The 26,564-nt window shown below is 43.5% G+C and overlaps 1 protein-coding gene across 3 annotated transcripts in view; it reads left to right on the forward strand.

Moving 5' to 3' along the window:
- Positions 1-26,564, forward strand: part of LOC122550994 (F-box/WD repeat-containing protein 7-like) — a 218,942-nt gene that overhangs the window by 154,631 nt on the left and 37,747 nt on the right. For all 3 annotated transcript variants that reach the window (XM_043692588.1, XM_043692589.1, XM_043692590.1), the window contains one exon: positions 22,071-22,207. In XM_043692588.1, the coding sequence (XP_043548523.1) occupies positions 22,071-22,207 (137 nt within the window). The remainder of the gene's footprint in view (positions 1-22,070; positions 22,208-26,564) is intronic.

The raw sequence follows: 26,564 nt of genomic DNA on the forward strand, positions 1-26,564 counted from the left end.
TTATAGTTCGCTCTTGAATTGCGTCTTCCAAAATGCATCACCTCCCATTTGTCCGGATTGAACTCCATCTGCCATTTCTCTGCCCAACTCTCCAATCTATCTAGATTCTGCTGTATTCTCTGATGGTCTCCTTCAATACCTGCTACTCCACCAATCTTAGTGTCATCTGCAAACTTGCTAATGAGGCAACCTATACCCTGCTCTAGATCATTTATGTATATCACAAACAGCAGTGGTCCCAGCACAGATCCCTGTGGGTCGCCACTGATCATGAGTTTCCATTTTGAGAAGCACCCTTCCACTACTACTGTGTCTCCTGTTGCCCAACCATCTAACCAGAACACCCTGGACCCCGTGTGCCTTCACCTTCTTCATCAGCCTACCATGGAGAACCTTACCAAACGCCTTACTGAAGCCCATGTATATGACATCTACAGCCCTTCCTTCATCAATCAACTTTGTCACTTCCTCAAAGAATTGTATTAAGTTAGTAAGATGTGACCTCCCCTGCACAAAACCATGCTGCCTATCACTGATATTCTCATTGTCTTCCAAATGGACATAGATCCTATCCCTTAGTATCTTCTCTAGCAGCTTCCCTACCACTGATATCAAACTCACAGGTCTGTAATTACCTGAATTATCCCTGCTATCCTCCTTAAACAAGGGGACAACATTAGCAATTCTCCAGTCCTCCAGGACCTCACCCAGCTATTTCCTCTCTCACTTCCCTCAGTAACCTGGGATAGATCCCATCCAGACTTGGGACGTGTCCACCTTGATGCCTTTTAGAATACCCAACACTTCCTCTTTCTTTATGCCAACTTGACCTAGACTAATCAAAGATCTGTCCCTAACCTCAACGTCCATCATGTCCCTTTCCTCTGTGCATACCGATGCAAAGTACTTATTAAGAATCTCACCCATTTTCTCTGACTCCATGCATAACTTTCCTCCTTTGCCCTTGAGTGGGCCAACCCTTTCCCTAGTTACTCTCTTGCTCCTTATATATGAATAAAAGGCTTTGGGATTTTCCTTAACGCCGTTTACTTAAGATATTTCATTATCCCTTTTAGCCCTCTTAATTCGTCTTTTCAGATTGGTTTTACTTTCCTGATATTCTCCCAAAGCTTCATCTGTTTTTCGTCGTCTAGACCTCATGTATGCTTCCTCTTTCCTCTTCCCTAGTCTCTCAATTTCAGGTGGTGGTGTGTGGCCTTCATGAACTGCTGCAGGCCATGTGCTATAGATTGATCCACAATGCTGTTAGGGAAAGTGTTCCAGGATTTTGACCCAGTGACAATGAAGGAATGGTGATATATTTCCAAGTCAGGACGGCAAATGGCTTGGAGTGTAACTTGCAGGTGGTGCTGTTCCACTACATTTATCCCCCTTGGTGCCAGAGGTCACATGTTTGGAAGGTGCTGTTGCAAGGGCCTTGATGAGTCACTAGCCCATCTTATAAATCTGTATGCCATTACTCTGTGCCAGTGGTGAGGGAGTGGATGTTGAAGGTGGGAGCTGGAGTGCTGATAAATTTTGTCCTGGATGGTGTCGAGTTTCTTGAATGTTAATGCAGCTGTGCTGATACAGGCAAATGGGGAATGTTCTGTTACACTCCATCACGGGCAGTCACGGATTCAGGAGGTGAGTTACTTGCTGCAGTATTCTTATCCTCTGACCTCCTCTTATAACTGCAATATCTATGTGGCCAGGTTCAGTTTCATGTCAATGGAAGCTCCAGGCTATTAATTGTAGAGGATTCAGTGATAATGCCAGTTAAAAAGCAGTTATGTTGTGGCGGTGTAATGGATCTTTTATTCACGTAATAATGCAGAGAATGTAATTTCACATCCTACTGAAGTCGGTTGTGCCTTTGAATTCAGTTCTTCTAAAAATCTGGCGACCAATAAACTGTCAGGTGGTCATCAAATGTAACCAGTTCATGATTTTCCTTTAGAAAAGGAAACCTACTTTCTTTTATCATCTGGGCTCAGTTTATTTTTGGATAGTTTCTGTTTCGTCCCATTGAGCTCATGCTTAACTAAATGTAGAATGCTGTGGCTATTTCTGCACTCCTCCCTTTTCAAATACTCTGAACGCCGTTATATTCCAATTACCGATTTGTTTATTAAAAAAAAATTAATTTTGCTGCAGAGAATGCCCTGGATACAGGTGCACAAAACTATTTGCTTTATCCAATCTGTAAACCACCCTGTGGACGTGCGACAGACTTTTCTAATCTGTGCACTTATCTGCAATCTACAAGTTCTCCACTGTCGGCTAGAGGCCTTTTTAAATCAAACTAACCTTAAATAACTTTCTGTTCCTGTGGCACAGTGGCTCAGTGGTTAGCAGCGCTGCCTCTGTGCCAGTGACCCAGGTTCAATTCCAGCCTTGGGCGACTGTCTGTGTGGAGTTTGCGCATTCTCCCCGTGTCTGCGTGGGTTTCCTCTGGGTGCTCTGGTTACCTCCCACAGTTATAGTCATTAGAGATGTATGTAGCATGGAAGCAGACCCTTTGGTCCAATCCATCCATGCCAGCCAGATATCCCAACCCAATCTAGCCCCACCAGCCAGCACCCAGCCCATATCCCTCTAAACCCTTTCATAATCATATACTCATTCAAATGCCTTTTAAATGTTGCAATTGTACCAGCCTCCAACACTTCCTCTGGCAGCTCATTCCATACATGTACCACCCTCTGCATGAAAACATTGCCCCTTAGATCCCTTTTATATCTTTCCCCTCTCACCCTAAACCTATGCCATCTAGTTCTGGACTCCCTGACCCCAGGGAAAAGACTTTGTCTATTTATCCTATACCATGCCCCTCATAATTTTGTAAACCTCTATAAGGTCACTCCTCAGCCCCCGTCACTTCAGGGAAAACAGCCCCAACCTGTTCAGCCTCTCCCTATAGCTCAAATCCTCCAACTCTTTCAAGTTTCACAACATCTTTCCAACAGGAAGGAGACCAGATATGCACGCAATATTACAACAGTGGCCTAACCAGTATCCTGTACATCCGCAACATGTCCTCCCAACTTCTGTACTCAATACTCTGACCAATAAAGGAAAGCATACCAAACTCCGCCTTCACTACCTTATCTACCTGCGGCTCCACTTTCAAGGAGCTATGAACCTGCACTCCAAGGTCTTTTTGTTCAGCAACACTCCTTCGGACCTTACCATTAAGTGTATACGTCCTGCTAAGATTTGCTTTCCCAAAATGCAGCACCTCGCATTTATCTGAATTAAACTCCATCTGCCACTTCTCTGCCCATTGGCCCATTTGATCAAGATCCTGTTGTAATCCGAGATGACCTTCTTCGCTGTCCACTACACCTCCAATTTTGGTGTCATCTGCAACCTTACTAACTATACCTCTTATGCTCACATCCAAATCATTTATATAAATGACAAAAAGTGAAGGACCCAACACCGATCCTTGTGGCACTCCACTGGTCACAGGCCTCCTGTCTGTAAACCAACCCTCCGCCACAACTCTCTTGTCTTCTGCCTTTGAGCCAGTTCTGTATCCAAATGGCTAGTCCTCCCTGTATTCCGTGAGATCTCACCTTGCTAATCAGTCTCCTATGGGGAACCTTGTCGAACGCCTTACTGAAGTCCATATAGATCACGAGGAGAAAGTGAGGACTGCAGATGCTGGAGATCAGAGCTGAAAATGTGTTGCTGGAAAAGTGCAGCAGGTCAGGCAGCATTCAAGGAACAGGAGAATCGAAGTTTCGGGCATATGAAGGGCTTATGCCCGAAACGTCAATTCTCCTGTTCCTTAGAATGCTGCCTGACCTGCTGCGCTTTTCCAGCAACACATTTTCAGCTCCATATAGATCACATCTACCACTCTAAAATAAGTTTAGGGTGAAAGTGGAAAGATATAAAAGAGATGTAAGGGGCACCCTTTTCACACAGAGGGTGGCATGTGTATAGAATGACCTGCCAGAGGAAGTGGTGGAGGCTAGTACAATTGCAACATTGAAAAGGCATTTGGATCGGTATATGAATAGGAAGGGTTTGGAGGGATATGGGCTGGGTGCTGGCAGGTGGGACTGGATTGTTTTGGGATATCTAGTCGGCATGGATGGGTTGGACCAAAGGGTCTGTTTCCATGCTGTACATCTCTATGACTGTATGTGCAGATTAGGTGAATTGGCCATGCTAAATTACCCATAGTGTTAGGTGCATTGGTCAGAGGGAAATGCGCTGGGTGGGTTATTGTTCGGAGGGTCAGTGTGGACTTGTTGGTCGAAGGGCCTGTTTCCACACTGTGTAGGGAATCTAATCTAATCTAAATCTCTCCATTGTGTACCTCCTACCACTATCCCCCTCATTATAGCCTCTCAACATTGAAGTGATTTCATTCTTAGTTACACAGGCCACTTTTCCCTTGTCTGTCAGAATGTGATTTTACTTGTGATAATCGGTGACTGTCTGTCTGTTTTCTCCTTGGCAGTGATAGACCTTCACTCAGTGGCTGTCTGTTCAAGTGCAGCTAATTCAACTCCTAGGAAATGTTATGCGTGAGGACTGTGGTTCAGTACCACAAGTACTCTTGTTTAGGTACGGTTGCTTTGCTCAACCCTTCCTTCTGCTCCAATTCTTTCTCAAATCTCTTCCAAATGTCCATTCTTCATGTCTCAGTATTCTCAGCATATTTTAGTTGGGTTGCATCTATGGTAGATGTACCAGTAGATCAGACTTGGAAAACAATCGAAGGCTTACTCATGTGAGTGGAAAAGCTCAATTCAACCTTTTCCTCTTCCTCCATGTCCCATTAAAGAAAAAACTGCTCCAGCAGGAGCCATGAGATCAGGAGCAAATACCATTACACCATTCTGTTCAGTCGGTCACTGGTTTAGCAGGGGCTACCACCAAGAAGAGTGAGACTAGATGATATATGGGGAAATGATGCTTGTAATTCCTTTCTAAAGCTCATATCATGATGATTGAGTTATATTGCTATTCATTCATTCATTCATTCATTTCAGGATTAAAAGCCTGGAACTTGCATGTCCATCAGATGCATCCACAAAGCATATACCATATCAATAGTACCTCTGTTGCAGAACCAAGACCTGGGGACATAGATAAAAAATCACACAACACCATGTTATAGTCCAACAGGTTGATTTGGAAGTACTAGCTTTCAGAGCGCTGCTCCTTCTTCAGGTAGCTGTGGAGCACAATCATATTGCACAGAATTTATAGCAAACGATCAGTGTCACACAACCGATATGGTATACTGAACAAGCCGAGATTGCTGTTAAGTCCTTCAACTTTTATAATGGGTTGCAGGTTTGTGTTCAATCCTATGTAAATACCAGAACTATTTTTGAGTCACATTCTCAAGATAATTTAAAAAGAAATAAAATCTCAGCTCAGACAATACATTAAAGATGTGAGGTTAGAGTCTGCCTGTATCCCGATCTTGAGTCAGAATGGTTCAAATTCCAAAGAAGAAATTTATAAAATGTTACATGGATTGACTGCCTTCAGATTGTGTGCTTTTTGAACAAAATCAAATATAGAACATAGAACCTTACAGCGCAGTACAGGCCCTTCGGCCCTCGATGTTGCGCCGACCAGTCATACCAATCCGAAGCCCATCCAACCTACACTATTCCATGGGCGTCCATATGTTTGTCCAATGACGACTTAAATGCACTTAAAGTTGGCAAATCTACGACAGTTGCAGGTAAAGCATTCCATACCCTTACTACTCTCTGAGTAAAGAAACTACCTCTGACATCTGTCCTTTTTCTATCACCCCTCAAATTTAAAGCTATGTCCCCTTGTGCTCGCCGTCACCATACTTGGAAAAAGGCTCTCCCTGTCCACCCTATCTAACCCTCTGATTATCTTGTATGTCTCTATTAAGTCACCTCTCAATCTTCTTCTCTCTAACGAAATCAGCCTCAAGTCCCTCAGCCTGTCCTCGTTAGACCTTCCCTCCATACCAGGCAACATCCTAGTAAATCTCCTCTGCACCCTTTCCAAATCTTCCACGTCCTTCTTATAATGCGGTGACCAGAACTGTACACAATACTCCAAGTGCGGCTGCACCAGAGTTTTATTCCGGTTACTCCGACCAAAGTGAATCACCTCACACTTGTCCACATTAAACTCCATTTGCCACCTCTCAGCCCAGCTCTGCAGCTTATCTATGTCTCTCTCTAACCTACAACATCCTTCGTCACTATCCACAGCTCCACCGACCTTATTGTCGTCTGCAAATTTACTAACCCACCCTTCTACGCCCTCATCCAGGTCGTTTGTTAAAATGACGAACAGCAGTGGACCCAACACCAACCCTTGCAGTACACCACTGGTAACTGGACTCCAGGATGAACATTTTCCCATCAACACCACCCTCTGTCGTCTTTCAGCAAACCAATTACTGATCCAAACTGCTATATCTCCCACAATCCCATTCCTCCACATTTTGTACAATAGCCTACTGTGGGGAACCTTATCACATGCTTTGCTGAAATCCAAATACACCACATCAGCCGGTTTACTCTCATCTACCTGTTTGGTCACCTTCTCAAAGAACTCAATAAGGTTTGTGAGGCACGGCCTACCCTTCACAAAACAGTGCTGACTATCCCTAATCAAATTATTATTTTCTAGATGATTATAAATCTCATCTCTTACAACCTTTTCCAACACTTTACCAACAACTGAAGTAAGGCTCACTGGTCTATAATTACCAGGGTTGTCTCTACTCCCCTTCTTGAACAGGGGAACCACATTGGCTATCCTCCAGTTTTCTGGCACTATTCCTGTAGACAATGTCGATATAAAGATCAATGCCAAAGGCTCGACAATCTCCTCCCGGGCTTCCCAGAGGATCCTAGGATAAATCCCATCCGGCCCAGGGGACTTATCTATTTTCACACTCTGCAGGATTTCTAATACCTCTTCCTTGTCAACCTCAATCCCACCTAGTCTAGTAGCCTGTACCTCAGTATTCTCCTCGACGACATTGTCATTTTCTAGAGTGAATACTGTTGAAAAATATTCATTTAGTGCATCCCCTATCTCCTCTGACTCCACACACAACTTCCCACTACTATCCTTGATTGGGCCTAATCTTACTCTCGTCATTCTTTTATTCCTTAAATACCTATAGAAAGCCTCAGGGTTCACCCTGATCCTATCCGCAAACAACGTCTCATGTCTCCTTCTGGCTCTTCTGAGCTCTCTCTTTAGGTCTTTCCTGGCGACCTTGTAATCCTCAAGTGCCCTAACTGAGCCTTCACATCTCATCTTAACATAAGCCGCCGCCTTCCTGTTGACCAGAGTGTCTACTTCCTTCGTAAACCACGGCTCCCGTGCTCTACAGCTTCCTCTCTGCCTGACAGGAACATGCTTATCTAGGACACTCAGGAGCTTTTCCTTGAATATGCTCCACATTTCTAATGTGCCCATCCCCTGCAGTTTCCTTCCCCATCCTATGCTTCGTAAATCTTGTCCAATTGCATCGTAATTGCCTTTCCCCCAGCTGTAATGCTTGCCCAGTGGTATACATCTATCCCTTTCTATCACTAAAGTAAACATAACAGAATTGTGATCGCTATCACCAAAGTGTTCACCTACTTGCAAGTCTAACACCTGGTCGGGCTCATTACCCAGTACCAAATCTAATGTGGCTTCATCCCTTGTTGGCCTGTCTACATACTGTGTCAGGAAGCCCTCCTGCACACACTGGACAAAAACTGAACTATCTATAGTACTCGTATTATCGTGTTCCCAGTCAATATTTGGAAAGTTGAAGTCCCCCATAACAACTACCCTGTCTCTCTCACTCCAGTCGTGAATCATCTTTGCTATCCTTTCCTCTACATCTCTGGAACTATTCGGAGGCCTATAGAAAACTCCCAACAGGGTGACCTCTCTTGTATCTAACCTCAGCCCATACTACCTCAGTTGACGAGTCCCCTAACATCCTTTCTGCAACTGCAATACTGTCCTTGACCAACAATGCCACACCTCCCCCTCTTTTACCATCTTCTCTGTTCTTACTGAAACATCTAAATCCTGGAACCTGCAACAACCATTCCTGTCCCTGCTCTATCCATGTCTCCGAAATGGTCACAACATCGAAGTCCCAGGTACCAACCCATGCTGAAAGTTCAGACACTTTATTCCGGATGTTCCTGGCGATGAAGTAGACACACTTCAAACCAACTTCTTGCTTGCCGGTGCCATCTTGCATCCCTGAAACTTGATTTTTGGACCTCCCTACTCTCAACCTTTTCTATACTCGAACTACAATTTCGGGTCCCATCCCCCTGCTGGATTAATTTAAACCCACCCCAATACCCTTAGCGAATTCTCCCCCCCACCCCCCAGGATATTGGTACCCCTCTGGTTCAGATTAAGACCATCCTGCTTGTAGAGGTCCCCAGAAAGAGCCCCAATTATCCAAGCATCCAAAACCCTCCCTCCTGCACCATCCCTGCAGCCACGTGTTCAACTCCTCTCTCTCCCTATTCCTCGCCTCACTCGCACGTGGCATGGGCAACAAACCAGAGCCAACAACGCTTTTCGTCGTAGCTCTAAGCTTCCATCCGAGCTCCCTGAATTTCTGCCTTAAATCCCCATCTCTCTTCCTACCTATGTCATTGGTGCCCATGTGGACCACGACTTGGAGCTGCTCCCCCTCCCCCTTAAGGATCCCAAAAACACAATCAGAGACATCACGAACCCTGGCACCTGGGAGATAATACACCAACCATGAGTCTCTCTTGTCCCCACAGAACCTCCTGTTTGTCCCCCTAACTATAGAGTCCCCAGTGACTACTGCTCTGCTCCTCTTCCCCCTTCCCTTCTGAGTAGCAAGGATAGACTCTTTGCCAGAGACCTGTGCCCCACTGCTTTCCCCTGGTAAGTCATCCCCCCCCAACAGTATCCAAAATGTTATACTTATTGTTGAGGGGAATGGCCACAGGGGATCCCTGCACTGCCTGCCGGTTCCCATTCCGTCCCCTGACTGTAACCCATCTGCCTTTTTCTTGTACCTGAGGAGTGACTACCTCCCTGTAACTCCTCTCAATAACCCCCTCTGCCTCCTGAATGATCCGAAGTTCATCCGGCTCTAGCTCCAGTTCCCTAACGTGGTTTTCGAGGAGCTGGAGTTCGGTGCACTTCCCACAGATGTAGTCAGCAGGGACACTAGTGGTGACCCTTACCTCCCACATTCTGCAGGAGAAACATTCAACTGCCCTCACCTCCATTCCCACGATTCTAAATTCCCAAAGAGACTGTTGAAAAAATAAGGAATAATAAATAAAGAAACTTGTTACCTTACCAATCTGGCGCACAGAACTTTGGTTAGAGGAGGAGGATGAGTGGGAGACACTACCCGAGTAGTGTTTCAGGTAACGCAACCACACAAATATATGACTTCCCAGAAGTCCTTCGCTCCTCCCTCGCACCTCTCAGCAAATGGAGGCCCGACTCCCAAGGTAGGTCCCTTTTAATGCGGGAAAACTCACCCTTCCCGGCAACCCTCGCTTCACCACTCCTTCTCTTCTCGCCGCTCTGGCAAAATCTGCAGAATGTGTCTGCAATTACAATTCTGCAAATACAAATTCACCCCATAGATGTGTGTGTGTGTGTGTGTGTGTGTGTGTGACAGAATTTGAAGCCTGTGAGAGGGGTGTGTGTGTGTGCCTGAGAGAGTCAGTATACGAGCGGGAGCATGAAATAGAACTTTGGAAATAGAACCAGTCTAACTCAAGATTGGGATACAGACAGACTCTAACCTCAACTTTAATACATTGTCTAAGCTGAGATGTCACCCTTTTTAAATAAAACCTTAAGTTATCTCAAGAATGTGACTTAAAGTTCTGGGATTTACATATTAATGAACCAGAACCAACAATCAGTTCTAAAAGATGAAAGATTTAGCAGCAATCTAGGCTTGTTCAATATATTGTATCAGTTGCATGACACTGATCATTTGCTATGAATTCTGTGTTTTATGATCCTGCTCCACAGCTACCTGATGAAGGAGCAGCGGTCCGAAAATTTGTACTTCCAAATAAACCTGTTGGGCTAGAACCTAGTATTATGTGATTTTTAACTTTATCCATCCCAGTTCAACACTGACATCTCCACTTCATAGGGACATGGTGGCATTGTAGTAGTATTACTGGCCAAGTAATCTGAAGAACCTGACTCTTTGTCTGTGGGCATGGATTCAAATCCCATGTCAGCCAGTGGAATTTCAATTCAGACTGAAAGTTGGAAGTCAATCTGAAATTAAAAGGTAGACTCTGTAATGATGCCATGATTGTCACAAAATGTCTGGTTCTCTAATGTCCTTTAGGGGTGGAAATTACAGTACTTCTGCAGTCTGGCCATGATGTGACTCCAGACCTTACCCTGGGCTATCAACTGCCCTCTGGGTAATTTGGAATGGGCGTGAAATGTTGGCCCAGCCAGTGATGTCCACATCCTGTGAATGAATTTTTTTTTTTAAAAAAAGCCACTCCATTCAAGTGGCAATTACGGGTGTGAAATAGCTTCAGAGATCAGTGTACTGTCACCTTTTTTTACATATGGAGAGTCCTTGACACTGATTCAGCTCCCTCTGAGCATGCTCTGAGTGAATGGACTCTCCGGACCCTCCTATTCTTATCTACCAGCCAAGGCTCCCTGATTGAGGCTGTTCATTTGGTCCAATCAGGGAACTCATATTCTGAGGTACAACTGGCTCACCTAATGACTATCCATGCAGGGTGGACAACACCTATACAACTTGACAGTGATGTCCAGATGCCCTGAACAAATTTTTGAGAGAGAGCTGTGATTCAAGATGGCAGTGTCTCATCACTTTTTCAGGGGAATTTAGGCGTGAATAATAAAGACTAATAAAGGTCAAGACAGAGGCTGGTGGTGGAGGGTTGTTTTTCAGACTGGACGCCTGTGACCAGTGGAGTGCCACAAGGATCGGTGCTGGGCCCTCTACTTTGTCATTTACATAAATGATTTGGATGGGAGCATAGAGGTACAGTTAGTAAGGTTGCAGATGACACCAAAATTGAAGGTGTAGTGGACAGCGAAGAGGATTACCTCAGTTTATAACAGGATCGGGACCAGATGGGCAATGGGCTGAGAAGTGGCAGATGGAGTTTAATTCAGATAAATGCAAGGTGCTGCATTTTGGGAAAGCAAATCTTAGCAGGACTTATACACTTAATGGCAAGATCCTAGGGAGTGTTGCTGAACAAAGAGACCTTGGAGTGCAGGTTCATAGCTCCTTGAAAGTGGAATCGCAGGTAGATAGGATAGTGAAGAAGGCGTTTAGTATGGTTAGGCCAACGTTGGAATATTGCATGCAATTCTGGTCTTCCTATCGGAAAGATGTTGTGAAACTTGAATGGGTTCAGAAAAGATTTACAAGGATGTTGCCAGAGTTGGAGGATTTGAGCTATAGGGAGAGGTTGAACAGGCTGGGGCTGTTCCCCTAGAACGTCGGAGGCTGAGGGGTGACCTTATAGAGGTTTACAAAATTATGAGGGGCATGGATAGGGTAAATAGGCAAAGTCTTCTCCCTGGGGTTCGAGAGTCCAGAATTAGAGGGCATAGGTTAAGGGTGAGAGGGGAAAAGATATAAAAGAGACCTAAGGGGCAACGTTTTCACGCAGAGGGTGGTACGTGTAGGGAATGAGCTGCCAGAGGAAGTGGTGGAGGCTGGTACAATTGCAACATTTTATGAGGCATTTGGATGGGTAGAGGAATAGGAAAGGTTTGGAGGGATATTTGCCAGGTGCTGGCAGGTGGGACTAGATTGGGTTGGGATATCTGGTCGGCATGGACGGGTTGGACCGAAGGGTCTGTTTCCATGCTGTACATCTCTATGACTAACCATGCCAGCAATGCATGAACCATTAGAAGAAAGCTGTACTGTCTGATCCATTAGGATCATCTCTATTTGAGACCCTTGAGAAAACTATTTCCAAGGAAAGTTATGGAAGTCCTGCCTGAATGTTGCTGATGCTTTTGATGTGATAGTTTGGCACTATGGCTGCACACCAGGATGTTCTTTCAATCTTTAAGATATTAATTTATTTTTCATATAAATTATAATTGCCCAAGGCTCAACAAAATAGAATCAGCAAGGATAGGAGCCATTGTGTAATAGCTCAAGTTATCCATCATGTTTGTCGCAATGCAGCATATAGTAACTGAGCTCAGCTTTAATTTGCTAAGTGTTCATATCTGTGTGCAGTCAGACCTCCCATTAGTTTCTTGCTATCTCTGACTAGGTGAAATTCCAACAGCATGTGGACAGCTAGAGGGTAAATTTCCAGAGATTTAATGTCAACGTAATGTTGGGGTAAAGGCTTGTTAATTTCTTCAGCTAAGCTAATTGATCAAAAGGCTTTGCTTCATCTGATGAAGTTGTCCTGTGTTTCGTAGCTCTGTTGCTTTTCAGTTGACACTAATCTAAGTGCAGGCAAATAGAAATTGTGCACTGGCTGTACAATTAAATGACTTCTTGCTTTAAGACATGTCTGTGTGAAGGATTGACCAGTAATGCTCACAAATGCAGAACATTGGCTGTCCAGGAGGAACAGGAAATTGGCTGAAATACGATGAAAGCTAAAGGTATGGATTCCTGTCACACTTTTCACAAATTGCAGAGGCTCCAAAGTATGTTGCAACCATTGAAGCACTTCTGCAATCATAGTGGAAGAAATGTAAGAATGTGTGCACATGGTTACATTGCATCATGTCTACACCGACACTGAAGGAGCAATTCAGCATTCGATCTCCATAGCCCTGCACATTGTTCTTTTCTAGACATTGTTGCAGTTTCCTCTGGAAAGTCACGATCAAATCTGCCTTTATCACACTCCTGGCATATCTAGATCCTTATCACTCAGTGTTTGAAAGAAAGTATTTTCTTGCCTTGCCAGAGTTCATTAAATAATCGCTAGATCGTCTGGGCTTTTAAGATTGTGAGAGCTAAAAGTTGACCTGCATGTTTCCCTTCGAATAATGCTATTGGATCTTACATGAGGACATTGTGCCAGCCTGACTTCTCATTTGAAAGATGTCCTTTTGACAGTGCAACCCTCTCTCACTGCCAATCTGCCTTTAAGTCTCCACTGAAACTGCTTTCATAATTTTCTTTCTCAGATAATGTGGTAAACAGAGTAGCGAATTATTCAATGTTTATCCAGCAAGAATCTTAATGCATTTGGGTAGTTAGTGGCAAGAGGGGTAACCGAGAACCAAGGGGAACTAGCAGAATAGTTGTATATTTGATTTGTTAAGCTCTGTGCCAATTTATGCTCAAAAGTTAACTCAATAGAAATATTTAACCTGGTCTGTATCAAGCTAGATGAAAGAATTGTTTAACATTGATGGTCTAATGTCTGTACAAGCTTTGCTTTCCTCCCTCATGTCCAGTTTTCTGCAGATGTGACATGCCACCTGCACCCCTCTATTTGAAAATAAAAGAACCAGCTGAGTCCAACGTAGATTTGAAGAGATGAGAGCTGAAGTAGACCATTCAACCAGTTACGTCTACTCTCCATTCAATGAGCTGGCTGATCTGATCCACAATTCCACTTTCCTGCTTTCTCCCTGTAGCCTTTGATTAGCCGAATGATTAACAATTAGTGTATCTCCGCCTTAAATATGCTGATCGAACCTTCACAGCCCTCTGCAGTAAGGAGTTCTACAAATTGCCCTCAGGAATGAAATTGTTCCTCATTTCTCTCTCAAATTGGTGGTCCCTTATTCTGAGATAATATCCTCTTGTCCTCCACTTTCCCACATTTGCCAAGTCATCTATGAATCTTTTATGTTTCAATAAGACACAAATAAGGACATGCCCAATCATCTCACCCCGTCATGAGACCCAGGATCTCCATACCCTGGACCAACCGAGTGAACCTTCTCGACATTGCCCCTCGTGTCAATATTTCTTTCCTATTCCAACTGTGCTCTTATTTGTGCCTTGTATAGTTTAACCAAACTTGGCTATTTTATGCTACATTCCCCTTGAACTAACGGTCATCATTCCATGTACCTTCTTTATTACTTGCTAAGCTTTGCTCGTGTTTTATGATTTATGTATGAGGACTTCCAAATCCCTCTGTGCTAGAGCTTTGTGCATTCTATCTCTCCTGGACATCTCTGCAGGAGTTCCTCAGAGTAGTGAATTAGGTCCACCTATCTTCAACTGCTGCATTATGGACCTTCCCTCCATTATAAGGTCAGAACTGAGGATGTGCAGCCATCAACGAAGAATGCTCAGCACCACTCACAATTCTTCAGATACTGAAATGTTCCGTGTCCAAATGCAGCAACACCTGCACAATATCCAGGCTTGGGCTGACAAATGGCAAAGAACATGTATGCTGCACAGTTGCCAGTCAATGACCATCTGCAACCAGAGGGAATCTGGAAGTGCTGGAGGCTTTTGGAAAATATGAAAGCGGATGTATCTGGACCTAATTTAGTATCACCCAGGCCATTGTGGAAAGTGAAGGAGGAAATTGTAGGCCCCCTTGCAGAAACATTTCTGCATCATCTATAACTGTGGATGAGGGGCCGAGTGGTGTGCAGAGTGGTTAATTGTTTGCCTTCATTTAAGAAAGGTTGTAAGGAGAAGCCTGGAAACTATAGACTGGTGAGTCTGACATCACTGGTGTTGGTACATTGTTGGAGGGGATTCTGAAAAACACAATTTATATGCACTTGGAGAGGCAAGGATGATTCTGGATAGTGAGCATGGTTTTATGTGAGGGAAATTGTGTCTTTCAAGCTTGAATGAGTTTTTTGAGGAAGTCACCAAGAAGATTGAGGGCAGAATGGTAGACATTGTTTACTTGAATTTTAGTGAAGCCCTTGACAAGGTTCTGCATGGAAGACTAATTTAATAAAGATAGGTCACATGGGATTCAGGGTGAGCTTGCCAATTGAAACATCATAAGTCGCAGTATGATGGTCAAGGATTGTTTTTTTTTGGACAAAGGCCTGTGACCAGCGATGTTCCACAGGGATCAGTGCTGCGTCCATTTTTGTCTGTCATTTGTATAAATGATTTAGATGAGAATATAGAAGACCTGTTTTAGTAAGTTTGCAGAATACCCCAAACTTGATGGTTTAGTGGACAGTGAAGGTTATCTAAGATTATCAAAGAGGTCTTGATCAATTTGTTCAATGGGCTGAAGAGTGGCAGATGCAGTTTAATTTAGATCAATGAAAGGTTATGCATTTTGGTAAAACAAACAAGGGCAGGTCTTATATAATTTATGTAAGGACCCTGCATAATGCTGTAGAACAGAGAGACTTAGGGGTTCTGGTGCATAAGTCTTTGAAATTTGTATCACACATGGAAGAGTGGTTAAAAAGGCATTTAGCATGCTTGCCTTCATTGATCAGACTACTGACTATCGGAGTTGGAACATCATGCTGGAAAAGCGCAGCAGGTCAGACAGCATCCTTCAGGAAGGACTCATGCCCGAAACTTCGATTCTCCTGCTCTTGGATGCTGCCTGACCTGCACTTTTCCAGCAACACATTTTCAGCTCTGATCTCCAGCATCTGCAGTCCTCACTTTCTCCCAGTTGGGACATCATATTGAGTTTGTACAGTACTCTGTCTGTTTCTGGTTACTGTTATTGGAAGGATATTATTAAGCTGGAGAGGGTTCAAAGGAGATGTCCAAGATGTTGCTGGAATGGAGGGTTTGAGTAAAAAGGAGAGGCTGCATCATCTAGGAGTATTTTCACTCAAGCGTAGGAGGTTGATAGGTGACCTTAGAGGTTTATAAAATCATGAGGGGCATGGATAAGGTGAATGGCAGGTGTCTTTTCGCTAGAGGTGGAGATTTCAAGATTAGGGTCCATATTTTAAGGTGTAAAGAGAAATATTTTTAAAAAGACATGAAGGGTAGCTTTTTTTACACAGACTGGAATGAACTGCCCGAGGAACTGATGAATGTGGGCTACAGTGTTTAAAAGACACTTAGATAAGTACACTTAAAAATAAATGTTTGGAGATGTATTGGCCAAGCGTAAGCAAGTAGGGTTAGTTTAGTTTGGGATTATGATTGGCATTGACTGGTTGGACTGAAGGGTTAGTTTCCACGTTATAAGACTATGACTCCGTAACCATTGCCTGTTTACATTGTGGCTATAGCTGAATCCTTCATTATCGCAAGGCTACACATCTTGCTGGTTATCATTTATCAGAACCGAAACTGGACCTGCTATGCAAATAATATAGCTGCAAGAGTAGGTCATTGTCTCAGAATTCTGTAGCAATCAACTCACCTCATGTCTTCCAATGTCTGTCCACTGTCTACCAGGCAGAAGCCAAGAGTGTCGTAGAAGACCCTCCACTTGCCTGGATACTTGCAGGTTTTCAAGAACTTAGAATAAAGCAGCCCACTTGATTTTCATCCATATCCACTACTTTCAACCTGCATGCCCTTGCTGCCACTGTGCATCAGTGGTGTCATTGTGCCATCTACAAGATTCACTGCAATAATTCATCAAGGCTTCTCCAACAGCACCTTCAAAATCTGCAACCTTTCCCTCTGAAGGGTGAGGGTAGCAGAAGTACAGGGATCTCGCCATCTGCATGCTCTTTCCACACACCACGCAGAATCCTAATTTTGAAATATTATAATTTCCTTCAATTTCACTGGTGAAAAATCCTGGAATTCCTTTCCTAACAACACCAACTGACTGCAGTTGCTGGAGAAGGCACCTCACCACCATTGTCTCTAGGGCAGTTAGGGATGAGCAATAAATGTTGATCGAGCTAGGGATGGTGCATTTGTGAATGAATAAACAAAAATGTTGTGTTCCTCCAAGCCTGACTGACTTTGGAAAAACATTGGTCTACCTTCTCAGTGTAGAAGTAAACTTTTGGCTCAAGATTGTACAGCAGTGTTCTCACTTTTTTTTTGCTGTGTAGTTTATCACTTCCATTTGCAGTCGCCCTTACTGTCATTGTGTCCGTGTGTTTATGTTGTCCTTTTTCTTTTTGTCTCCATACATGAAAAGCTGTTAAAATTTTATTATCCATTGGAAACATTATCAATATTCATTCTTGTTTGAATTAATTTTGATCTCTGGCATGTTGTTAATTCTTTGCTTGGCTTCCTGATGACTATAGGAGGACAAGGAAGTGCTGTACACTTGACAATTGCATTTCCTCACTGCTGCTGATACTGGCACTGATCGCAGCTAAAATTAAGTCTTCCCTGATGTGAGCACATCAGTTTTCATTGTGGTATATGAACCCTACTTTAATTATGTTGTGTGGGAAAATTAACACCAAAGGAATGACATGAGGTGTCTTCCTCTTGCAGCAGATTTCTGTCAGTTGGTGGGCAGTCGGATGTACATTGGTGATATTGTCGTCCTTCCTCTCCCATCATAAGCACACACGCTGTTCCAGGCCTTTGTTCTTTATGGAAAAATTAAAGCTGAATTCAAAGAGTTAATTAGAGGTTACAAGATGATGAAATTCTTTTAAGAAGTGATGTATGCAAATTATTTTTTTGTAAATATTCAGGAATGCCTGTAAATGAGTGTTAAGAACCTTCCGATTAATTGAACATTTGAAATGAAACAGAGGTGGGTGATGAGTTGTGGTAGTGTTTTGGGAGGGGTGGGATTGTGACGCACAGGGAGGTGGGGAAGGGTAGGATTGGGGCGCACAGGGAGGTGGGGAGGGGTGAGAGTGGGGTGCACAGGGGGTGAGGGGTGGGATTGGGGCGCACAGGGAGGTGGGGAGTGGGGGGGAATAAGTTGAGGACCAGGGAGGCGGTTGGATAGAAGCATGTGGGAATGGGACCATGCAGGGAGGAATTGTCAGGGGGATAAGTCAAACAAGGGAGACTAGTCATTCTGTGATTAGAGGTCCATGACAAGTCAGTCCTGTTGCTGTGGATCTAGAGTCACAAGCCAGAACATGGCGCAACAGTGGTGAGCCAGCTGAATTCTTATGATGATCAGTGATCATTTCAGGGTCACCATTTTGGAGACTAACTTTAAACCCATACTTGACTGAATTTAATATCCATAAACTACAATCAAGAGATTTTGTACCATAGACAATCCTGTATTGCATAACGAGAAAGGAATAATTGGCACTCCAGATGTGGAGGCCCCTTGGAGGTGAGCAGCCATAATATGATAGAATTCCTCACTGAGATGGAGAGTGAGGTCGTTGATTCTGAAATGAGGGTCCTGAATCTAAACAGAGGAAACTGCAATGCTATGAGGCCTGAGTTGGCTATGATCAACTGGTGCACATTACTTTGTTGGAAGGATAATGACAAATATTCAAAGAGCATGTGGGTGAACTGCAACCATTGTTAATTCCTATTTGACATAGAAGTAAAGTGGAAAAAGTGGCTAAACCAAAGCTTACAAGGAATATTAGTGATGGTATTCAATCCAAGGAAGAGGCATACACATTGACCAGACAAAAGCAACAGACCTGAGAAGGACAAAGGAATTGATTAAAGAGAAAAAAAAATACATGAGTAAGCTTGCAGGGGACGTATATACTGATTGTAAATGTTTCCAAGTATGTGAAGAGAAAACGCTTGGTGAAAACAAATAATCCTTACAGTCAGAACAGGGGAATTTATAATAGAGAACAAAGAAAAGACTGACCAACTAGATATGGATGATGAGATATTAAGGCTTTGACCAGAAAAAGGTGGAGGTATGGCTCAGCTACTAGCAGCTTGGATCAAGGGAATCCCTGGAGGTATATGGGGAATATAGGAGTTTACTGAAGAAAGAAATCAGGAGGGTGAAAAAGGTGGCACATGATAGACTTGGCAGGAAAGGTAAGGGTGAATCCAGAGAGGTTCCTTAATATAATGAAAGAAGAAAGAATAACTAGAGAGACAATAGGACCTCAAGGACCAAAGTGGACATGTATGTGTAGAGCTGCAAAAGATGGGTGAGGTTCTCAATGAACATTTCTCCTCTGTGTAGTGGAACAAAGGCACCTTGGGGTTCAGGTGCACAGTTCTGAGAGTGGAGTCACAAGTAGATAAGGCAGTGAAGGCGGCTTTTGGCACACTGGCCTGCGTCAGTCAAAGCATTGAATATAGAAGTTGGGAAATTATGTTGCAGTTGTACAGGACGTTGGTGAGGCCGCACTTGCTGGAGTATTGTGATCAGTTTTGGTCACCTTGTTATAGGAAGGATGTTATTAAACTGGAAAGAGTGCAGAAGAAATTTACAAGGATGTTGCCAGGACTGAAGGATCTGAATTATAAGGAGAGACTGGGCAAGCAAGGACTTTTTTCTTTCGCATGTAGGAGACTGAGGGGGGAACATTTATACAAGTGTATAAGATCATGAGGCACGGATCGGGTGAATGCACTCGGTCTTTTTCCCAGGGTTGGGGAATCAAGGACAAGAGGGTATCAGTTAAAAGTTAGAGGGGAAAGAATAAAAGGGAACCTGAGGGGCAATGTTTTTATACAGAGGGTGGTACGCATATGGAATGAGATGCCAGCAGAAGTGGTTGAGGAGGGTACATTAACATTTAAAAAGCATTTGGACAAATACATAGGAAAGTGCAATGAAATGGGGTTAGCTTTGATGGACATTTTGGTTAGCATGGGCCAGTTTGGCCCAAAGGGCCTCTCTCCCTGCTGTCGGGCTCTGACTCTAGATACTTTGGCACTGTGCTCAGAAAGGAGGGCACAGGTAATGTCCCAGAAATGTTGGGGGGCTCTGGGTTTAGTGAGAGGGAAATTTGTCATAGAGTCTAAATCTTTCCTACCCACATGCTTTTTGTCCAGATATCTTTTTAAATGTTGTTCATGTTTAGATATAGAAACAGAATTAGGCCAGTATCCTCATCGAATCTGCTCCACCATTCAATCATGGCTGATGTACTTTTCAGCATCATTCTCCTGCCTTCTCCCTGTAACATTTGATCCTCTTACGAATCTATCTCTGTCTCAAGTACACTCAATTGGCCTCCACAGACTCCAATACCCTCTGGGTATTGAATTCCACAGACTCCATACCCTCTGGCTGAAGAAATTCCTCTTTATCTCAGTTCTGAAGTGTAATCCCTTCATTCTGAGTCTGTGCCCTCAGGTTCTAGTCTCCCCTGTTAGTGGAAACATCATCTCCACGTCGACTCTTATCCGAGCCCCTCAGTATTCCATAAGTTTCGATCAGGTCCTGCCCTCATCCTTCTAAACTCGATAGAGTACAGAGCCAGAATCCTCAACAGCTCCTCCTATGACATGCCCTTCATACCCAGGATCATTCTTGTAAACCTCCTTTTGGACCCCTCCAATGCCAGTACCTCATTCCTTAGGTTGAGGGGCCGAAACTGCTCACAGTATTCCAAATGTGGTCTGATCAGAGCCTTATACAACCTCAGCAGTACTTCTCTGCTCTTGTATTCCAGCCCTCTTGAGATGAATGCTAACATTGCATTTGCTTTCCTCACTGCCAACTGTGAACCTGCATGTTAACCTGAAGAAAATTCTGAACTAGTACTCCCAAGTCACTTTGTGCTTCAGATTTCGGAGTCTTTTCCCATTTAGAAAATAGTTTATGCCTCTGTTCTTCCTACCAAAGTGCATAATCTCACACTTTCCCACATTGTATTCTATCTGTCACTTCTTTGCCCGCTCTCCTAGCCTGTCTAAGTCCTTTTGCAGCCTTCCTGCTTCAGTACTACCTGTCTCTTCATCTATCTTTTGTATCATCTGCAAACTTCGCAATAATGCTCTTAGTTTCTCCAGATCATTAATGCATACCGTGAATACCTATGGTCCCAACACAGACCCCTGCGGAACTCCAGTGGTCACCAATTATCATCGCAAAAAGACCCCTTTATCCCCACTCTCTACGTTCTACCAGTCAGCTAATACTCTATCCATGCAACTGCCTTGCCCCTATCAACATGGACTCTTAGCTTTTTTTTTTAGCAGCCTCCTGTGCAGCGCCTTGTCGGAGGCCTTCTGGAAATTCATATAAATCATGTCCACTGGCTCTCCTTTGCCTAACTTGCTCATTACCTCCTCAAAGAATATGAACAGATTTGTCAGGCATGACCTCCTCATGACGAAACTGTGTTGACTCAGCCATATTTATTGTGCACTTGAAGTACATGATTGAATCGGTTAGGATTATAATTGGAGTTCAGAAGAATGAGTATCTTAAGAAACCTATTAAATTGTAACAGGGCTAGACAAGTTAGATGCAGGAATAATATTGCTGATGACCAGAGTCCAGAACCAAGGTTCAACCCAAACATACAGGTAAATCATTAGAATTGAGCTAAGTTTAAATATCTTCACCCAGTGTATGGTGAGTCTGTGGAATGTGCTTCCATAGTCAGGACCAAAATGATGTCTGATTTCAAAAAGGAGTTGGATAAATCACTTGGTGTAAAGGGATCATAGGATAGGAGGGAAAAGCTGGAACAGACTGTTGAGTTGAAAGATCAGCTGTGATCATAACAAATGGCAGAGCAGGCTCAAGGGGTCAAATGGCCTACTCCTGTTCCTATTTGAGAAAATTACTTCTACTTCAGTTGCTGTAAGTGGTAACTTTTAATCGATAAGTCGTCCTGTACCCCTTCCAAATCAGTGAAGCCATCTGAAAAGGGGCAACCAACAAACAGCATTGTGACCAGTGTAAGAATCCTCTCAGGATCCACAGAACTGTCTTACCATTTATTCTTTGTCCATCCAACCCACGTTGATTTTCCTGCCATTGTATTACTGTTTGTGTGTAAGGAGGAGTTGATAAGGGAATTAGAGTTTTAATCAGTCTGTGCCAATGTATTCATAGCTATTTACCTGTAGCTGAGTCTAATTACTTGTAAAGAATCATGATGAATCTGTTCTGTGCTTTTTGAGAACCTGGGTCTGAAATTTTTCTCAATATTTAACTTTTGTGACAGCTCTGGGAATAGCAGTGCTACCCCAGTAAAACAGATCAGAGTTTGAGAGGTAATCAAACATATTTCAAGTGAATTTACGATGGTTCTGTTTCTTTCCGGTCCAGTGATTGAGGAGCCCCTGTACCTTCGGCGGCGTCGGATGCTCAGTACTGGTTTCATGTACAGTCCCTGGAAATCTGCCTTCATGAGGCAGCATAAAATTGACACAAACTGGCGTTCTGGAGAGATAAAACCTCCAAAGGTAAGACCAAAGTTGCTGGTGTAGCTGCAAACTCTGTATAAATGCGGAGAAATTAACCCAAGCTTATCCTTAGCCTGTTAGTCTGGATTGTTTAACTAATGGTTCCAGTTTATAAACACTGAGGAAATGCTCAGATCTCTGTTGCTCGCCAAGTCATTGAAACACAACAAAAGGTGTGGGAGGTTGACTTGACATTTAGAGACAGCTTTGATGTATTAAGCTTGCACTCGAGTGACAGGAATGTTGGAACATCATAAAGCAGGAGTTTGCTGCAAAGCTGCTTGAGCCTGCTCTGCCATTTATTTAAATAATGTTGCATTTTTTGTTCATCAATCTACTTTTGTGCCCATTCCTTTTATCTCTGATTCTCTGGGTGCAAAAATATATAGATCATTTTCTTGAGCGTACTTGCTTTGGGGTTGGGAGTTCCGAAGATTAATAGTTCTCTGAGTGTAGAAATCAACTCTTGTCAGTCCCAAATGGCCAGGAGCTCAGTATGATACTGTGCCTCGTAGTTATTGACTCTACAAGTGCAGGAAACAGCGCCATTGCCAAAGAGGCATGCTGTTTGAGTGTGATTACCTGTCATTCTTCTAAACTGCAAAATCTTTGTGTACTTAGTCCTAGCCTTAGTGTTATGTTGATCTACTGTGTAGAAAAAGGTCCTTTAGCCCACCAAGTCTTCACTAGTGAAAACAAAACAAGCCTCTCATAATTCTCTTTCTATTTCCAGCACTTGGCCCATAGCTTGTTTGTCTTGCAAGTGCACATCTAAATTCTTCTTCAATGTTGTGAGGGTTTCTGCTTCAACCATCTTTACAAATAGTGAGTTCCAGATTTCCACCACCCCTTTGGGTGGTGTTGTGACATGGGGTAAACTGTCCTGCTTAATTTAAAACCAGCAACACAGAAAAGATTTATCCCGTGCAGTAATCTAAAAATTTGAATGACCAAGAACTATTTAAAGTAAAAATGAACAATTTTATTTCTTAAAGTATTACAAAGAATAATTACCTAACAATTATGTAAAAGTCCTTACTCTAACCTGTCTTTTACTTTCCCTTCTATAATACTGGGCTGATAAAACTACCAATTAAGATTTACAAAGCAACACTTCTTATCTCAAGACCAGGCAGCTTTTGGTTCTTCTTCTTGGATCTTCATGTATCATTGTCTTCTTAGGGATTCTGCTTCACAGCAGAAGCTGTGATGAAGGGCTTTTGCCCAAAGCATTGATTTTTCCTGCTCCTCAGATGCTGCTTGACCTACTATGTTTTCCCAGCACCACTCTAATCTTGATTCTGCTGCACAGATTACTGATCGAGAAAGATACCTTTTTAAGAGAGCTATTTTTCAGGCAGTCTTTTACCCACTGGGGCTTGGCATTTCTCATCCCAACTATTCAATTTTCCCCCAGTCTTATACCCCAGAGCATGGGATTGTGTCATTGGCTTTGGTAAAAACAATGACAGCAGATGCTGGAAACCAGAGTCTAGATTAGAGTGGTGCTGGAAAAGCACAGCAGTTCAGGCAGCATCCAAGGAGCAGGAAAATCGACGTTTCGGGCAAAAGCCTTCATCAGGAATACAGGCAGCGAGCCTGAAGGGTGTCATTGGCTTTTAAGATTGTCAATATATTTGATTCAAACTTGATTGGAAATTAGTATTTTTTTTCGGGGAATAATTTAAACTGATTGGCCAAATTCAAATTTTTTTTTGTTATTTCCAGGCAACCAGATAATCGAGTTCTTCGACCAAGTGTTACATTGTTGCCTTATTGAGAACACTTGGTGCTGTGACTGGTGGTTCTGCTGCTTTTAACTCTCTTAAAGTACACCCACATCTTCATAACAGATGGGGAGAAAAGAATTTCCTCACATTGCTCTAAACCTACTACCACTTAGATTAAATCTATGCCCCTTGTTCATTATTCTTCACAAAATAAAAATGTTCCTTCCTGTCTGCCCTACCTATGCCTTTCAAAGTTATACATCCCAATCATGTTCCCTCCCAATCTCGTCTCTAAGTAAAACAATCTTTTTTCATAACTGAAACTCTCCAGCCCAGGCCAGATCCTGGTAAATCTTCTCTGAACCCTCGCCAGTGAGTGGATTTCAGAACTCCTAGCAGTCACCTTACCAATGGTTTATACAATTCCAGCATAATCTTCTCGTTCTTAGACTCTATGCATCAGCTAATTGAGGCCATTATATCAAATGCACTTTAGCCACTTGATCCACATGTTCTGATACCTGAAGGTGCCCATGTCGATGCACTCTATGTCCCACTGATCCTTCCCAAGGTCCTACTGTTCAGCATGTATTCCCTTGTCTTTTTGGTACTGCCCCAAGTGTGAGAAACAAGACTCTCAAATCAACCTGAGACAAAGCCTTGGAAACAAGAACAATTTATTACGGCCTTGCTAGTACTAGACGCCTCTGCAATCAAGCAAAAATGCATGTGTAACAAAGCATGTAAACTTTCTTTGTTCAGTTTGCAAGTTGCTGAATCACGCCTTCCTTTTCCCATTGGTCTAATCTCATCCTAGCATAAGCCGGTTACCTCACTTGTTTTTCTCTAATTTTCCTTATCTGACTACCCTGCTGTCCTAGTCCTTGTCTGTTACAGCCTGTCTGTTATTTTATCCAGTACCCCTTCACATAAGCTTATTGTGAAATGCCCCTAACTGCTTCTTTTGTGGTCAGCTACAACACTTTAAAGTTATTTCTTAGTTTAAAACTATTTCTTAAACAAAAACTTCTATATTCGTTAAAATCTTAGCCTTATGTATGCTGCAAGAATCCCGCGACCGTTTGTGTAATGTTCCCTTTCCCCTCCCCCCACAACACCCACTCACCCATCTGCAAAAACAACATCTAACCACCACCACCTGCAGAAACTACATTTCTAATCTCCCACACAAGTACATCACCTCCCATTGATCCGATTGCTTAAGTCTAAGTCATGTATGTATATGGGCAATTCCCAGGTTGCGAATGTGTTCCATTGTCGGGTACATTCATAAGCCGATTTGTAAGCAATATAGAACAATAAAAACAGTTGTTTGAAAATATGAGAACATAGAACAGTACAGCACAGTACAGGCCCTTCAACCCTTGATGTTGTGCCGGCCTTTTATCCAACTCTAAGGTCAGACTAACCTACATACTCTTTGTTGTGTTGATCGAAGAGCTTGCTGGATCTTTGAAATTTAATGCTAATAACAATCTGTGTAAGATCTCGCTTGTAACTAGACAATAGACAATAGGTGCAGGAATAGGCTATTCTGCCCTTCAAGCCTGCACCACCATTCAATATGATCATGGCTGATCATCCTTAATCAGTATCCTGTTCCTGCCTTATCTCCATAACCCTTGATTCCACTATCCTTGAGAGCTCTATCCAACTCTTTCTTAAATGAATCCAGAGACTGGGCCTCCACTGCCTTCTGGGGCAGAGCATTCCACACAGCCACCACTCTCTGAGTGAAGACGTTTCTCCTCATCTCTGTCCTAAATGGTCTACCCCTTATATTTAAGCTGTGTCGAAACTTTATTGCTGGAACAGCACAGCAGGTCAGGCAGCATCCAGGGAACAGGAGATTCGACGTTTCGGGCACAGGCCCTTCTTCAGGAATGAGCAGAGAGTGTTCAGCAGGAGAAGATAAAAGGTAGGGAGGAGGGACTTGGAGGAGGGGAGTTGGCAGAGGAGATGACCTGGGGTGTGCAGTGAGAGAGGGACTCACTGAGATCTTTGTAGAGAGAGGCAGAGAGCTTCTTCAAGGAAGGCATCCTTGTAAGAGGATTAGCAGTAGGTTGAAATCTTCGAGGAGAAAGTGAGGTCTGCAGATGCTGGAGATCAAAGTTGAAACTTTATTGCTGGAACAGCACAGCAGGTCAGGCAGCATCCAGGGAACAGGAGATTCGACGTTTCGGGCACAGGCCCTTCTTCAGGAATGAGCAGAGAGTGTTCAGCAGGAGAAGATAAAAGGTAGGGAGGAGGGACTTGGAGGAGGGGCGTTGGAAATGTGATAGGTGGAAAGAGGTCAAGGTGAGGGTGATAGGTCGGAGTAGGATGGAGGCGGAGAGGACAAGAAGAAGACTGCAGGACAGGAAGGCGGTGCCGGGCGGGAGGGACTCGGCTGAGACAAGGTGGGGGGAGGGGGGATGAAGAAACTGGTGAAGTCCAAGTTCATCCCCTGCGGTTGGAGGGCTCCCAGTCGGAAGATAAGACGCTCCTCCTCCGACCGCCGGGTTGTTGTGGTTTGGCGGTGGATGAGTCCAATGACCTACATATCCTCGGTGGAGTGGGAGGGGGAGTTGAAATGCTGTGCCACAGGTTGGTGGGGTTGGTTCGTC

The sequence above is a fragment of the Chiloscyllium plagiosum genome, chromosome 6 (assembly GCF_004010195.1).
Source record: "Chiloscyllium plagiosum isolate BGI_BamShark_2017 chromosome 6, ASM401019v2, whole genome shotgun sequence".
NCBI lineage: Eukaryota > Metazoa > Chordata > Chondrichthyes > Orectolobiformes > Hemiscylliidae > Chiloscyllium > Chiloscyllium plagiosum.